The sequence below is a fragment of the Ursus arctos genome, unplaced genomic scaffold, assembly GCF_023065955.2.
Source record: "Ursus arctos isolate Adak ecotype North America unplaced genomic scaffold, UrsArc2.0 scaffold_28, whole genome shotgun sequence".
Taxonomy (NCBI): domain Eukaryota; kingdom Metazoa; phylum Chordata; class Mammalia; order Carnivora; family Ursidae; genus Ursus; species Ursus arctos.
The window spans coordinates 34,020,913-34,034,743 of NW_026622963.1; the positions used below are offsets into that span (position 1 = coordinate 34,020,913).

Here is a 13,831-nt window from a genome sequence, read left to right on the forward strand (position 1 = left end):
TGTTGAGTGGCTACTAACTGGATCTGCGAACTCCTTTCGCTGTGTTCTGTCAGCTCTTGCTAAGTCATGACTCATTTGTGGTGAGGTGGGGAATAATGAAGTCACAATGTATCTAGGGAGGGACCGATAGGTTGAAAATATATTCATTGATGATTATGGTAAGAACCACCCTAAGAGCTCAGAATAAAAACAAAGTCAACAAGACAAAATATGATGTTTTGACATCTGAATTTCTGCAACAGGCTTGTGACTTCAAAATGTGCCTCTGAGTTCTTTCTTTTTAATTCTTGTTTTATTTTACTTTTTAATCTCTATGCCCAACACGGAGCTTGAACTCATGACCCCAAGATCAAGAGTCGCATGTTCTACCGACTGAGCCAGCCAGGTGCCCCAAAATGTGCCTTTTTCTGAACAGACTTCTTCAGGTCCTTTTATGGAGGACCCTGACCCTTATTACATATCTATCATTTCATGAGCAATAAAAGTACTGCTTCTCAAATCTGGAGTCATAATTAGGGAAGAGGTCTAATCCAATATCAAAGCTTCCGGAAGGTATTAAATGTCTTCTCTGGCTTTCCCCTGTGGCTTAAAATACTTATAGACTGACTCAGTTATTGATAACTTTCCACACCATTTTAAAACCCCAGCCTGGTCTCCGCTAGCCACCTTAGACATGTCTGGACCATGTTCTCTATGCCAACCCCCGACCCCGAGGTTTGTGAGTTAGTGACTACGGACTGTGTGTTCTTTGTGAAACAGCAATCAACACAACAAACGTGCCCTTAGGAAATGAGGAGGGCTTCCTGAGTTATTCACACTCGCTCCCTCCGATTGCACAGGAGGCCTCGGGGACTACACCTGCTGAGGGGGCCCAGTCCAGGCCCCATGTGCCTCAGCCTGTTGGACTGTGGGTTTGTTTTCACCTGCGCTGCAGGATACGGGTTCAGAGGGCTGGTGGCCGACAGCTGTCTGCTGAAACCCTGATGCGCTTCGGGGCCGGGAGAGAGCGTGAGCGGGCTGACGGGAGGCTGCCTCCGCCGGGAGGGGCCGCTCAGGGCTGTGGTGGAGAGAGACGGGTTGCTGAGGGAGAAGAGCCGGAGGGAAGGGTGAAGGGCAGAGGCGCTGGGGGCGGACGTCTGCGGGTGGCTGTTCAAGGAGGAGGACAGGGCGGTCTTATTGAGCGTGGCCTGGATGGAGGGGTTGCTCCGAGAGCTCTGGAGACCTACAAGACAACAATGCACATGTTACTTGCCGTAACTCCAGGCCAAATCTTTTGTTTTCCAAAGATTAAAGAAGACTTAACTTGCTCCTATCTGTATCTGATGATGACTCTGCGTGGGGGCAGCTCCTGGGCGGCTCCCCTCCTGCGCCTGTTACCGGAGGCACCAAGGGCAGGGAGGGGAAGCACTCGCACCCAGGGCTGCTGGCGGCAGGGTGGCAGTGAGTCTGACGCACGAGGATGCGTGTGCACGTGTGTGCACAGCTGCTGGGCCGCAGGACCAGGCGAGCAGAGGGCACGGCTCAGCCTCCACCTGGCGAAAAGACCCCAGGGCTGTGCACACATTCTGCTCAGAGCCCCCGAATGCCTCTGTCCCGGCACTGCGCCCGAATCCTCTGCTGCCTTCAGAGAACAACTGAGAGTCCCGGCTCGGGGGACCCTGTAAATACCCTGAATGCCCCAGAGAGTCATAGGAAGGGACACCCCCCCCCATGCCTCCTGGTTTCTGTTTTTCTGGCTCTCGAGAAATTGTTCATTACAGTCTATTCCAATTGAAGGAAAGTGACGGTTTTGCGGGTGCTCTGTTTTATTTGGGGGGAGGGGTCGTGAATGTTAGCACGAGCCGGAGTTTTGGAAAGGCATTTCCATGACACAGGGCGCTAGGGCACAAGCTCCGTGAGGCCAGGGACTGTGTCCTGTGTCCTGTCGCGCCTTGGCACGGGGCCTGGCACAGAGTGGCTTCGCTCCGTGACTTAATGATGCTTCTGTTATCTCAGGAGGCAGTGCCTGGGTTTCAAGCTCAGCCCGTCACGCTGGTACCAGCAGCCGGGGTGCGTACAACTGTGTGTTCCTTTATGTTCATAAAAAACTAAGTATTCGATAAAAGTTACTGTAACGGAGCAAGGACAAAATCCAGCATTTTTTGCTGGCAAATGATTTTTTTAAACACAGGAAAGATGTCTCTGATAAAACCCTATGCAGCTCTCCATGGTGCGACTCTCTATGGATCTCATTTGTTCAAGTCAGACTCAGAGCTAAAGATGTGAGCTTCGGTTAAGAAACAAAGCCACTCATTCAGAAGGAAAGCTCAAATATGTTTGTATGACTTTGTATACCATGCGTTTTAAGGAGTGCCTAGAAACTATAAAACCTTGATACAAATTCTGGACAAAATGATGCCTTTTTGAGGAAAAGAACACACAGCGATAAACACAGGATTTTCAGCTGAAGCAAAGTGTCAAAAGCCATCCTGGAGAATGGCGGCTTCCCCAAGACCCAAGGGAGCTAAGTGCCAATGCTGGGTTACTTGTGTGACCTTGGATGTCCTTGTTCACACAGAAATCACCAGGACACTCAGTACAGCAGCAGGATAATAAAATGACCTAAGTAAGTAGGTAGAAGTTATCTCTAAAATCAATTCTTCAAACTTAAAATTATGTGGGACAATGGCAGTACCACTGCAAGCTTTAGAGAACCTTCCAGATGACAGCTCTAAAGGGGACCTCTCTCATGTGAGTGGTGGATTCTGATTTGCGTGGACAACTCCTGTTGAATCCAGAGTGGAAACCAGCAGGCACTTCCCCCACCAACAGGCCATCACTGGGGACCCCTTCCCAAGGAAACAGTCTATACCACAGCTCTTCGGACCGGCACAGGCGGGGGCTGGACCGCAGCACTGGAAGTAAGAGATCAACACCTGCCTCAGACATCGACAAAAAAGTCTGTCGAGGTTCAAGTAAACGTAGTCATGTTTCCACATGGGGTCTGAGCTGCGGGTGCTCAAACTCGGTGCAGTAACACCCAGGTCACATTGTGGGCAGCATTTTCATACAGCCACATGCTGACCTTTAAGCGCTTCTGAAAATTTGAACCAATAATTTTAAACTGTGGTAGATTTCTTTTTAATATACGTATCTATGGAGTATAAAATATTTTCATCATATCCAGTATAAATGTTCTAAAATTCAAAATATTCTCTTCTGAAATCCAGTGGGAAATCAGAGGGTTCTGGAGAGACAGCTGTAATGATAAACCATCATCATATGTTGATAAGAGCCACTAACATTGTTCAGTGAACACAGAATGGAATGGACACTTTTTTCTTGACTCTTGCATCTTACTCTCCAAGTCCCAGGACACCTGGGCTGGTGAAGACAATAAAGAAGGAGGTCTAGCAGAGCGTTCTAGAGCTCATCGAAGCCAGCAGAAACAGACCACCAAAGTGAAATGTCAGCAAGGTCAAGAGCTCTAAGAACAGGTATGTAGCTGTCTCTAACTCAGATGCAATCATTCTCATTCAACGATTCACTGGGGACCACCTATGACTGAGCCACGAGCGTACATATGTGGGCACATCATCACTGAGTGGGGGACACTTACCAGAAGAGCTTCTTATGCCCAGGTGAGTCATAGCAGCCGGCAGGTTGCCCACACTATTCCCCACACTCATACTACCAAAGACGTGGTCACTGGTGTCCAATGAGGCTGGCACGGGCGCGGAGTAGTGGAGGTTGGTTAGATCTGGCAATGACCCCCCAGTGTTCAGGGTCCCCAGAAAGGGTGAGAGGCCTATGTTTTGACCATTGTGTGGAAAAGCACTGAAAAAAAGAAAGAGAAAGTGTTACTTTCTAAAGTGCATTTGGTTGCTGGGGTATTGAGCAGACTCGTCAAAGGCAGTGGGTATCAAACATCCAAGTCCTTATGTAGGCTTGGAGTCTCCCTCGTTCTGAGAGCTCGCATCCTTGGCTCACCCTCTCTGAAGGGCAACCGCCTTAATGTTAATTCAGACTAAGGATGTCATCTACGCCTACTGTGCAGAAATATTTTCCAAGACCAGTCAGACGATGGGTGTAAAAGTTTTTTGAAAAGTACATAATTTTACCCTATATTTGGGAGGCACGGCTTTATATTCGTATGCTTTTTGCTACGTTTGAAAAGTATCTTTCCCACAAAAAAAAAAGTCTCTCTGCATTGAGCAGATACCTTCCAAGATATATTTAGTTACAGCTTTCATCAATTTTAAAGTGAGAAAAAGATGTTAGCATTCACTTATCCGCTGTGTGCCGGGCACTGGGCTGAGTGCTGGCGGTACAAAGACCAAGGAGCTGAGTGTGTGGGTTCGCAGTCAGGCCCAGCCCTGACATCTGTAGGCCTGGAGCAAGAGTACGCGTGGAGGCCCACATACCATCTGTTCAAACGTCTAAGTTACGAACCAAATTAACAAACCCTTTAATGAACCATGTTCTATGTTTCTGTCCTGACAACTCATACCTCCATAAGAGCCTGCAAGGCCAGATTCAAATTTGGACTCCTCCGGCTCCTGGAAGTTCCGCACTGGGACACATGGAAGGTGGCCACGGTCCTCAGTCTGCCACCATCTCTTCCCACCCCAGCCTGCTCCTCACCACAGGGCCCCCGTGCAGCTACCCCAGCCTACAGGCCAAGCCCTGGCCACACTCCACATTCCCCTGCAACCCCTCAGGCAGATGGTGTGTTCCCCGACGGCCCCCTGGACTCCAGACTCCATGGGAGCGGGGTCTCTATAAAGTGTGGGGCTCTGGGAGGGGCCGCCTAGCCCGGGTCTGAGGGCACGGCTCTTGCAGTTCACGGGCAGGCAGGAGAGACAGAGTGGTGGTAAAGCAAGCACTTGCAATGTGGAAGGAGGCATGCGGGGCCAGGGCTGATGGGGGTGGGATGACCATTAGGGACAAGAGACGCTGGGAACACAGAAGCACGAGTTGTCAATGTCAGGATGGGCTGGGAAGGAATGCTTTACCAAGCACGTTCCCTCACGCCTCAGGGAAGCAGCCTGGAGTGGTCAGGGTGTCAGGGCCGAGCCAGGAAGGGGCGGGTAGCAGCAGATGAGGTAGGAGGGGAGCAAAGTGAACAAGGGTAAGATGACGTGCTGTTCTGAAGAGTGCGGATCAGGGACTGTGGGAGGTAGGTAGCCCTGTGTAAGCTGTAGAATGACACTTCAAAAATGCCACTGTGGTCATGGTGTGGAAGACGGCGTAAGGGAGCAGAGAGTGAGGCAGCGATGGCCCAGGTCTGACCCAGGGAGAGAGCAGGGAGGCTGAAGAGGAGGAGAACAGCTGGAGGAAGCTGGCTGGAGGAGCAGGGGGAGGGTAACGGATTCCGCTGAGGACGCTGCTGTCCACACAGCACCTCCCAGGGACCAGCCACGGGCATCGGGGGCCTCAAGAAACTCAAACAAGGCAGGGAGGCAGGCACATGACACAAGTCTGTAGTCCTGGGACAGAGCCTGGTGGCCTGAGGTGTGGAGGGGCTAACCAGCTGGCTGAAGGGCACCCCTGGGGGTCCCCTGTGCTGAGTTCGAAGACTCAGAGGGTCTAGGTGGGAAGAGCACTTCAGGCAGAGTTCACGGCATGGGCAAAGCAGGGAAGTGTGAAACCACACAGCAGGGCCGAGGAATTGAGATACAGCAGGAAATATGGCAGGAAGGTGGGACTGGACAGGTAGGCAGAGAGCGCACGAGGATAAGACTGACAAGAAGCGGGTGGAAGGCTGGAAGGGGGGAAAGACATAATCCTTCCGAGGACACCGTGACTAATAGATGGGGGAGGGAAGACTGGCATAAGGAGCAGAGCCTGCAGAGCCTGGGGGCAGAGACGTGAGTGGTGGCTGGTGCTGCTTGGTAGTGAAAGGAGACATGGTGAGAGGGTGGGGGTGGGGTCGAGACCCTGAAGGCGGTGCTGGAGAAGGACTCCTGACTTCCCGGCTTGGGCACCCTGGCCTAGGGACACCGAAGTGCATGAGCCGACGCGGATGCGGGTGGGCGCTATGCGGATGATAACGAGTCCTGTCTCAGACACTGAGTTTCCACAGTACAAGATGATGCGGAATAGAGACGTCTCTTAAGGACAGTTCCCTTGGAACAGTGTGGGTGGAGGCCAAGCCCCAGTGGGCTGCGGAGTGGACAAACAGTAAGGGAAGACTTAAGAGTAAATACTCTTTCAAGTGTGGCTAAGAATTCTGGAAACGAGCAGGAAGGAAGTAACTAAGAGTAACTAAAAGGGAATGCAGGGCTAAGGAAGGACTTTTTCTATGCAGACTTCTTAATAAGTACATTTAAATATTTTATTTATTTATTTGCCAGAGAGAGAGAGAGAGTGTGTGTGTGTGCACAAGTAGGGGGAGTGGTAGGCAGAGGGAGAAGCAGGCTCCCTGCTCAGCAAGGAGCCCGATGCGGGGTTCGATCCCAGGACCCCGGGATCACAACCTGAGCCAAAGGCAGACTCTTAACTGACTTGAGCCACCCAGGCGTCCCTCCTTAACAAGTACATTTAAACGCAGTGAGAAAACCTAGTAGAGCAGGCAAGGCTGAATACCCATGGGAGGGAAGGACAGGCAGGAGGGAGAGGCCTCAGAATGGCCAATGCAGACAAGGGCCAGGGGGTGGGTAAGGCGGTCATCCTGGGCCAGAACACCTGTGTCTCTGGGACGAGGAAGACTGAATGGCGAGGGGAATCAGGGGCAGGAGCGAAGCAGAGTCTTCCTTCCTGGTGGCCTCTCTTTTCCCGGTAGAGGTAGGGGGACTGGCAGAACTGTGCAGGCGTGGGGGGGACATGGGGAAGAAGGAAAGGTGTTCAATTTGATGGATGAGGAAGAAAGATTTTGGTGGTAGAAAAACTGAATGTGGTACCTTGTCTTTCCGACTGGCTGGATGTAGGGGATCGGTTATAGGGTTAAAGGTCAAGGACCAGGAAACTGAACTTGAGAACCCAGAGCTGCTCACACTGACAGTGGACCCACTCTCTGACTAATGGGCGGCAGGTGGGAATGAAGGCAGAGGGAGGAATCAGGTCATTGGTGACATTCAAAGAAGTTTCTTTACGGCTGAGAGAAATACAAGTTACAACTTTCCAAATATACCTACAACCTGCCGGAGTCCTCTCTTGAAACTGATAGGAGGCAGGTAACGCTATCCAGGATTCAAAACCCTCTGACGATTCCAACCTTACTTCACGTCTGGTGCAAGCGACAGCAGCCTCTTTACTCTCCAGGCATGCTCCTGCCTCGGAGTCTCCATCCTTGCTGTTCCCTCTGCCTGGAGCCCTTTTCCCCTTCACTTCCTTCCACGTTCTGGTCACATAGCATCTTATCAAGAAAGCGCTTGCCTATCTTCCTGTGCTTTCTTTCTCTTCATTGTGCTTACCAACACACAACATCGTTGCTTAACTGTCCCTGCCTGTCTCTCTCCGCTAGAGAATTAGCTCTAAAAGCAGGGATCTGACCTGCTTTGTTCATGGCTCTACCCAGCACCCGGAATTAGGGGGTCAATAAATACCTGAATGGAACTCTACCTCTAACATAAGAGCAAGAAAACAACACTCGTTATATGAGAAACACCTGCTTTAAAGCTCTGGTGGGGGAAGAGGGGGAAGAATATTCCAAAATATCGCGGCCCCATTTTGGAACGCAGGCCTTCAGAGCACTGATCACTCGACTATCAAGGTTCTTGGGGAACATCTTCGCCCTCTCTGTGGGGACACCCCGCACGCCTAGGTGTGCGCTCTCCCATCCGGGTATGCGTCCTGGAGGGCTTTTTGACTTTTGAAGAGAAGTCCCCATCTCAGCTCAGCGGACTCTTAATCACAGGAGTTTATGTTTAGCCAAAAAAGGGAAAGTAGGGAACGCCCTGAACGCACTGCTGTCAAAGACTCGCAGAATGCTTTGTTGGGGAAATAATATTTTTCAGGACGGCGTGAAGTAGATTTACTGCATCCACAGACTCTCCGAAGTGTGTGCTGGTCCTCAGGCAGATCGTGCCAGGGTCCCAATTTTCAAGCCACATTATTCTGGCCCCGGAAGGAGCTGCTGCTTCAGAGCTGGTTTTGGTTCAAGCGGCAGCAGAGCCCTGAGCACGCCGTGGAACCCGGCCTTGGGCACGCAGCTCCCTCAGGTCCCCAGGGGTCTGTCCTCTCCGAACACCCGTGGGAGAAAGTTCTTCCAGGCAGCCACGGCGCAGGAGCAGTAGCTCCTCCCCGGCGAGCACCGCCGTGCAACCCCGAAACCGATCCCCCTGAGCAGCGGGAGCGACGCCCTTGGACGTGGGGCTCCTCATCCGGCCTTCGGGCCAGTCTCCTCGCGCGTGTCTGCATTCCCGTGGCCACCATGCCCGCTTCTGCAGGCCGCCTGCGGTCTTCCAGGGAGCACAGCCGTGCACGACTAAGCGCGCTAAGTTCTGGCTTCATGGCACTCTTTTTATATTTGCAAATCTTCTTTTACTCACCTTCTGTGGATTTTTAAAAACTGCGGTAAAAGACACCTCACGAGATGTTTATCCCGTGTGAGTATACGGTTCGGTGGCAGGAGGTACGTTTGGAGACATGCTGTCAATTGGCGTCTGGCCGGGAAGCTTCCCTGACTAACGTGGCCACACGCGCGGGGCCGGGGGCTCTTCTGGGCCCCGCGGGCTCCTGCCTCTGCTTCCAGGGCTGAGCTGTGTGATCCCCGACGCTGGGCTGTGCTATTCTCATGCGTATCTAGGGCAGTTTTACTTGCTGGGGCCGTTATGTAATTTAATTACTTTAAACAAATGAAATACGAGTACCAAAGGGAGCTGTTTTTATGAACATTCCGTTGACTTCCAAGTTACACATAACGAGTGAAGTTTTCAGAGTTTCGGGACAAAGTCATAAGACTTTCCTTTGGGAAAACCTTTGGAACAGTCCGTCTCTGAGCCTCGAACAGGAAGAACATTACTTACTTGCCGCCTCCAACGTCACAGGATCGAGGGCGCCCTGACAGGGACTGAATCTGGGGAGAGACACAGAAACCTGGGCTTACTCACTGTAAATCAAATTCAAGTTTTTTAAAAGTGTCTTTGTAGAAGTGTCTTGGGGCTCCGGTCAGCGCACGTGAGAGCCAGCGCGGGTAAGGAGCACCTACAGACACAGCAGCCGTTTCCGTTCAGACTAGACCTCTCCTGGCACAGGGCAGGCATAACGTTACTGAGTTTTCTGCCTTGTAATTCATCTTCTAGATGAATATTATTTCCTTCAAAAAGGCCAATATTTTATAGAGAGAGTTTTTAAATAAACATTACTTTTCCCATTGGCCTAAGAGGAAAAAAAAACAGAAAAACAAAACAGGGTGAAGAAGGAGGAAATTAATGTCAGAAGGAAATACGTATTTCAACTAGAACATAAGTTTTAGCGGGGCAGGGTGTTTTATTCTGTTCATTGTACCATCCCTGCAGCTAGAGCGCCTGGCGACAGGGCTTGATAAACAGATATTGGGAAAAACGAATGTACCATTGACTCGACTCCTCTCCCAGAAATGATTTATGGAGTACTGCAATTCCAAAGAAGTAGGGTGGGCACCTCTTTCCAGAGAGAGCAGTCCTTGGCACCTGGGGAAGAGTGGGTGCCATCGCACCCCTGCCGAAGATAGGGCTGTCCTTGGATAAAAGCCTCCAAAACCACCTTTGCCTCCCATGGCCACAGGGACAGTGTGGCTGTTTCTCCTCTGTTTAGAACGTTAATTTTTTTAAGTTTATTTGTTGAAGTCATCTCTACACCCAACGTGGGGCTCGAGCTGACAACCCCAAGATAATAGTCCCTTGTGCTCTTCCGACTGAGCCAGCCAGGTGCCCTGAAGTACATGCATTTAAAATTATATCTCCCCCTCCCCTCCCCAAAAGATGAAACACCATATACATGTTGCTTTTACAAAAGCAAGTCCACCCTTAATGCTCATGATGCCTTCGACAGCTCTGGCAGAAGAAACTGGACTCCGACCGAGGAACGCTGAACAGGTGGGGAGAGTTAAGGCGCACAAGCAGTTGCGACGGAGCATCACTGAAGGCCGGGACAGATGACCGGTCTTCTTTCAAAGGAATCACAGCTTCCCTCCGGGAAGAAAGGCCAAGCCAGGACCATGGGCTTTGCTCCTTCCACACTGGGTGAGGTTCAGAGAGAGCCGTGGTGGCAGTCGGCTAGCCCAGCCGTACATGCGGATACTCAGAGGCTCACAGAAATCATAAAACGGATGACTGACTTACTGACTCCCTGAGGACTTGGGTCAAATACCCTCCATTAAAAAAACAGGTATCTGGTGAACCAGCAACGCACAGAGGCTGGTGACGGGGAGAAGGTTTGGCCCTAAAACAGAAAAATCGGCCTGACTGGTCACCAGGCTCCTGAGCTTTTAGGAACATGAATGAGGACTGAAGGTCGGATAGGTTCTTCTGAATGAGTAAATCCACACGAAAATTTTAAGTCAAGAGATCACTGTACTAATTCATCAGCACAACTGTGGTCAGTTTCATTTAAACCATAATTTCCTAATACATTCTTCCATCTCTGTCCCCTGACAGCCTCGCTTCCTTTTTTTTCAGCTCTTCGTATTTCCCCCACTGCAGGATTCTACAACGGCCTCACAAGAGTAAACGTTCAGGGGTAATGAACACAGATCGCTCCCCTACCTCCTTGGTCTCCCACAGCTGTTTTGGCAGTGGCTTGGGAACGTTTAACAGATTCTCTTCTTTCAATGGGCCCGGGAAAGACACCACTAGGGGGAAAAAAAGCATATTCACTGTGTTTAGAAGGCAGCCATCCCACCCTCAGCCACATTATCTTTGCAAAAAAAATGACTTCTAGGACACATATGTATTGACCATGTACTAGAGGAGGGGCTCGAGCATGTCTGTGGGGACCCCACAGAGGAGGAAGATATGGATTCGGCACAGGACTGCAACGAGTAGCGAGGGGTGGCCCGTGAGAAGCAAGGGTGCCAGGCTGCTGCAGTGTAGACAGGGAAGAGTCCGTGTGGGCCTCTGCAGCCGGGCGCCGAGCGAAGGCCTTTGGAGGCACAGGAAAAGGGCATTCCTGAGATGGAGAGATAAGAAGAAAAGGCCTAGAAGCGAGGAGACGGTGGGCAACTACGGAGTCGAGCTGCTCTTCAGCGGAGCGTGGCCTAAGTAAAGGAGTGGCAGGTGTAAAGTTTAGAAGGTCGAGGCCAGATCGGCGGCCCGGAGAGCTTGGCAAGGACAGCATGGAAACCAATGGGATAGGGAGGGACCACAGTGGCCCAGGAGGGATCAAATGAGGAGAGTCAAGAGAAGAGGAACGCCAGAGGGAGGACAGGGCGGCCGTGAGGCTGCTTCATGATGGGCTGGGAGCGGGGGGTGGACAGGAACAGAGAACCTAGAGGGCCTGAGGCAGAGCCGCTGGACGGCCAGCTCTGCACCGAGGGACCATTCCGGGGTTTTCTGCGTTATCGTTCTAAGTCTGGCTAGGTGAAACGGGGATCACGCCATCTGATGTCAGGAAGGGGATGCGTCACAAGAGATACTGGTGGCTGCTCGGAACTACAGATGCTGGTAGGTCTCGGTGATGGCCATGGCTGCCCCGTCTTAGCCCCACACAGGACAGTCCGCATACTCAAGGATAACAGACCCTGGAAAGAAGTCATTTGAAACAGAGACCAAAGTTGCGGAGCAGATTCTGAGATGCAATGCTCTTTACTGGGCGTCATGAAGACGGCCGCAGTGTCTGCTCGCATAGTCTGGGTTGCCCCAGCCCTCCCAGGTGTCTCTCTTAATCCTGGTCTTCAAGCCACTCTCTTTTGAAGAGCTTATTTGGTCAAGTTAAATTTCAGGTTATAAAGATTCAGAGAAAGAAAACAGTGCCTGGTGCCGAGTGAATAAAAGAACCGTGTCACTCTCTCAGTTGTCAGGGGCTTTGAGTGTCATCTCGGCAGATCTCCAACATCAACGGCTTTATGAAACTCAGTATCTCCTGCAAGATCTGCAATTTCATTTTGCGATCAATTTGCCTTTTCCTCGCATTGTTTACTTACGTGTGTCAATTACTGACTTGCAAAACTTTCTAAGTTTTGTCTCTAAGAAGAGACAGACAGCTGAGAAGGAAAGGGTCTTGGGATAACTAATGGTTTGAGTGACCGATCATTCATATTTTCATGTGGTTACAACTTTTGCTTCCCTGCACAACCTTGTGACCACGGGACTGTGGGGACTTGGATGACAAGGAGCCTTTGTGATCTAAGTACATGGTTCCTCTCCTGTGCCCTTGATTATGGCTAGCCTGGATTTTATACAGCCTCTCAGAAAAGCAAACCGATCAGCTGCCATCGGCACTTGGGGAAGTCCTGAAAACAGGAGTAGGAAGGAGGGTGAGGGGAGGCTGGAGACACGGGTCAGCGTCTCGCTCAGCGCCAGTAGGTGTAAGCAGTTCATACCTTCCCCGTGTACCTCGTTCTCACCATCACAGAAACCTGGTGGGAAAGAAAAAAAAACCTTTTATGTGGTGCTTTCAATTTTATTTATCTAAGAATTAGTGACTCTTTCTGATTTGAAATAGAATTGTGAAAATTCCAAGGTGATTTTGGTTCACCGATGTTCATCCAAGGTGCATTAGCGTTTCTACTAAACTTAAAATAGGTATGGCCTATTTAAATCTAAAGTTGGCCTTTCTACTTTCCCTTTAAAATGATCTCAGTCTTAATTTTTTTTAACTGCCTCTGTCCTGAAAGAACAATGTACAAAGTCTGAGAACCCCTATTCAAATCACAAAATAAAGAAATACAGATCAAAACTCTTGCAAGTTGGTGGGAGGGCAGGTAACTCCAAAAGTCCACAGAACTGTTTCACATGTACCATGCATGTCTAGAGGGACATACAGCAAGTCCCATGCTGTATGTTGTTATATATATTGCTTGCAAATAGTCAAGTTATTTTCAAAAGAAATTTATCTGCAGTCTCCGTCAATTCAAATAGTGTGTATGATAGCTATTCGCAAAGTTTTAAACATTTGACTTGGAATAAATTCTGGCTGAATCAAATATTTTTAATCCATAAAACATATTGCAGATGACAAAGTATAGTATTTTCTGTTGCTCTAAGCTAAAACCCATGAATTATGCCAAGAATTTGATATGTGACCATCCTCCTTGGAGCCATCAAATATACTAATGAGTTTTCAGTATAAAATCAAGACAAGGTTTTAAGCTCTGAGCCTTTAAATATACTTAAATGCTTACTTAAAGTTTAGATAAGTTTTTGGAGACGCGCAGTCTACCAGTTAACCTGACGAGCCTCCACAGCTTCAACACAATGTCTAACGATCACTTGTTCAACATGCATTCATCCAGCTCCTGCACTGAGGGAGTGCTAGACATGGCCAGCTGGTAGAGCACAGGTGAGAAGTGGGAACGCGGAAGCAAATTCTCTAAAACAGGTAGAAGACAGACGATTCCGGTGAAGCCCCAGGGCAGGGGCAACACTGAGAATCCCCAGGTGCACCAACAGGTTGACAAATAAAGCACCCTCATAAAGACAGAACTTCTCTCAGCCGTGGGAACAGAACTCAAGTTAGTAATTTAAGACTTCATTTTAGTGCACGAAAAGACTTGGGTAAGCCTGTTAGAATGCAGCTTTGTGGGACTAAGCCTCAAAGACTGATTCAGCAGGTGTGAGAATGGGCCCAGGAATCTGTTTTTTTAATTTTATTTTATTTATTTCAGAGAGAGAGAGAAAGCACACGAGAGGGGGGAAGGTCAGAGGGAGAAGCAAACTCCCTGCTGACTCGATCCCAGAACCCTGGGATCATGACCTGAGCTGAAGGCAGA

At 49.9% G+C, this 13,831-nt stretch overlaps 1 protein-coding gene across 2 annotated transcripts in view; it reads right to left on the reverse strand.

Moving 5' to 3' along the window:
• CRTC3 (CREB regulated transcription coactivator 3) overlaps nucleotides 1-13,831 on the reverse strand; it is a 94,693-nt gene that overhangs the window by 8,978 nt on the left and 71,884 nt on the right. For both annotated transcript variants that reach the window (XM_048220647.2, XM_048220646.2), the window contains exons 7-11: nucleotides 12,443-12,478; nucleotides 10,668-10,753; nucleotides 8,949-8,998; nucleotides 3,599-3,816; nucleotides 924-1,222 (exon numbers count right to left, since the gene is read on the reverse strand). In XM_048220647.2, coding sequence (XP_048076604.1) covers nucleotides 924-1,222; nucleotides 3,599-3,816; nucleotides 8,949-8,998; nucleotides 10,668-10,753; nucleotides 12,443-12,478 — 689 coding nt within the window. The remainder of the gene's footprint in view (nucleotides 1-923; nucleotides 1,223-3,598; nucleotides 3,817-8,948; nucleotides 8,999-10,667; nucleotides 10,754-12,442; nucleotides 12,479-13,831) is intronic.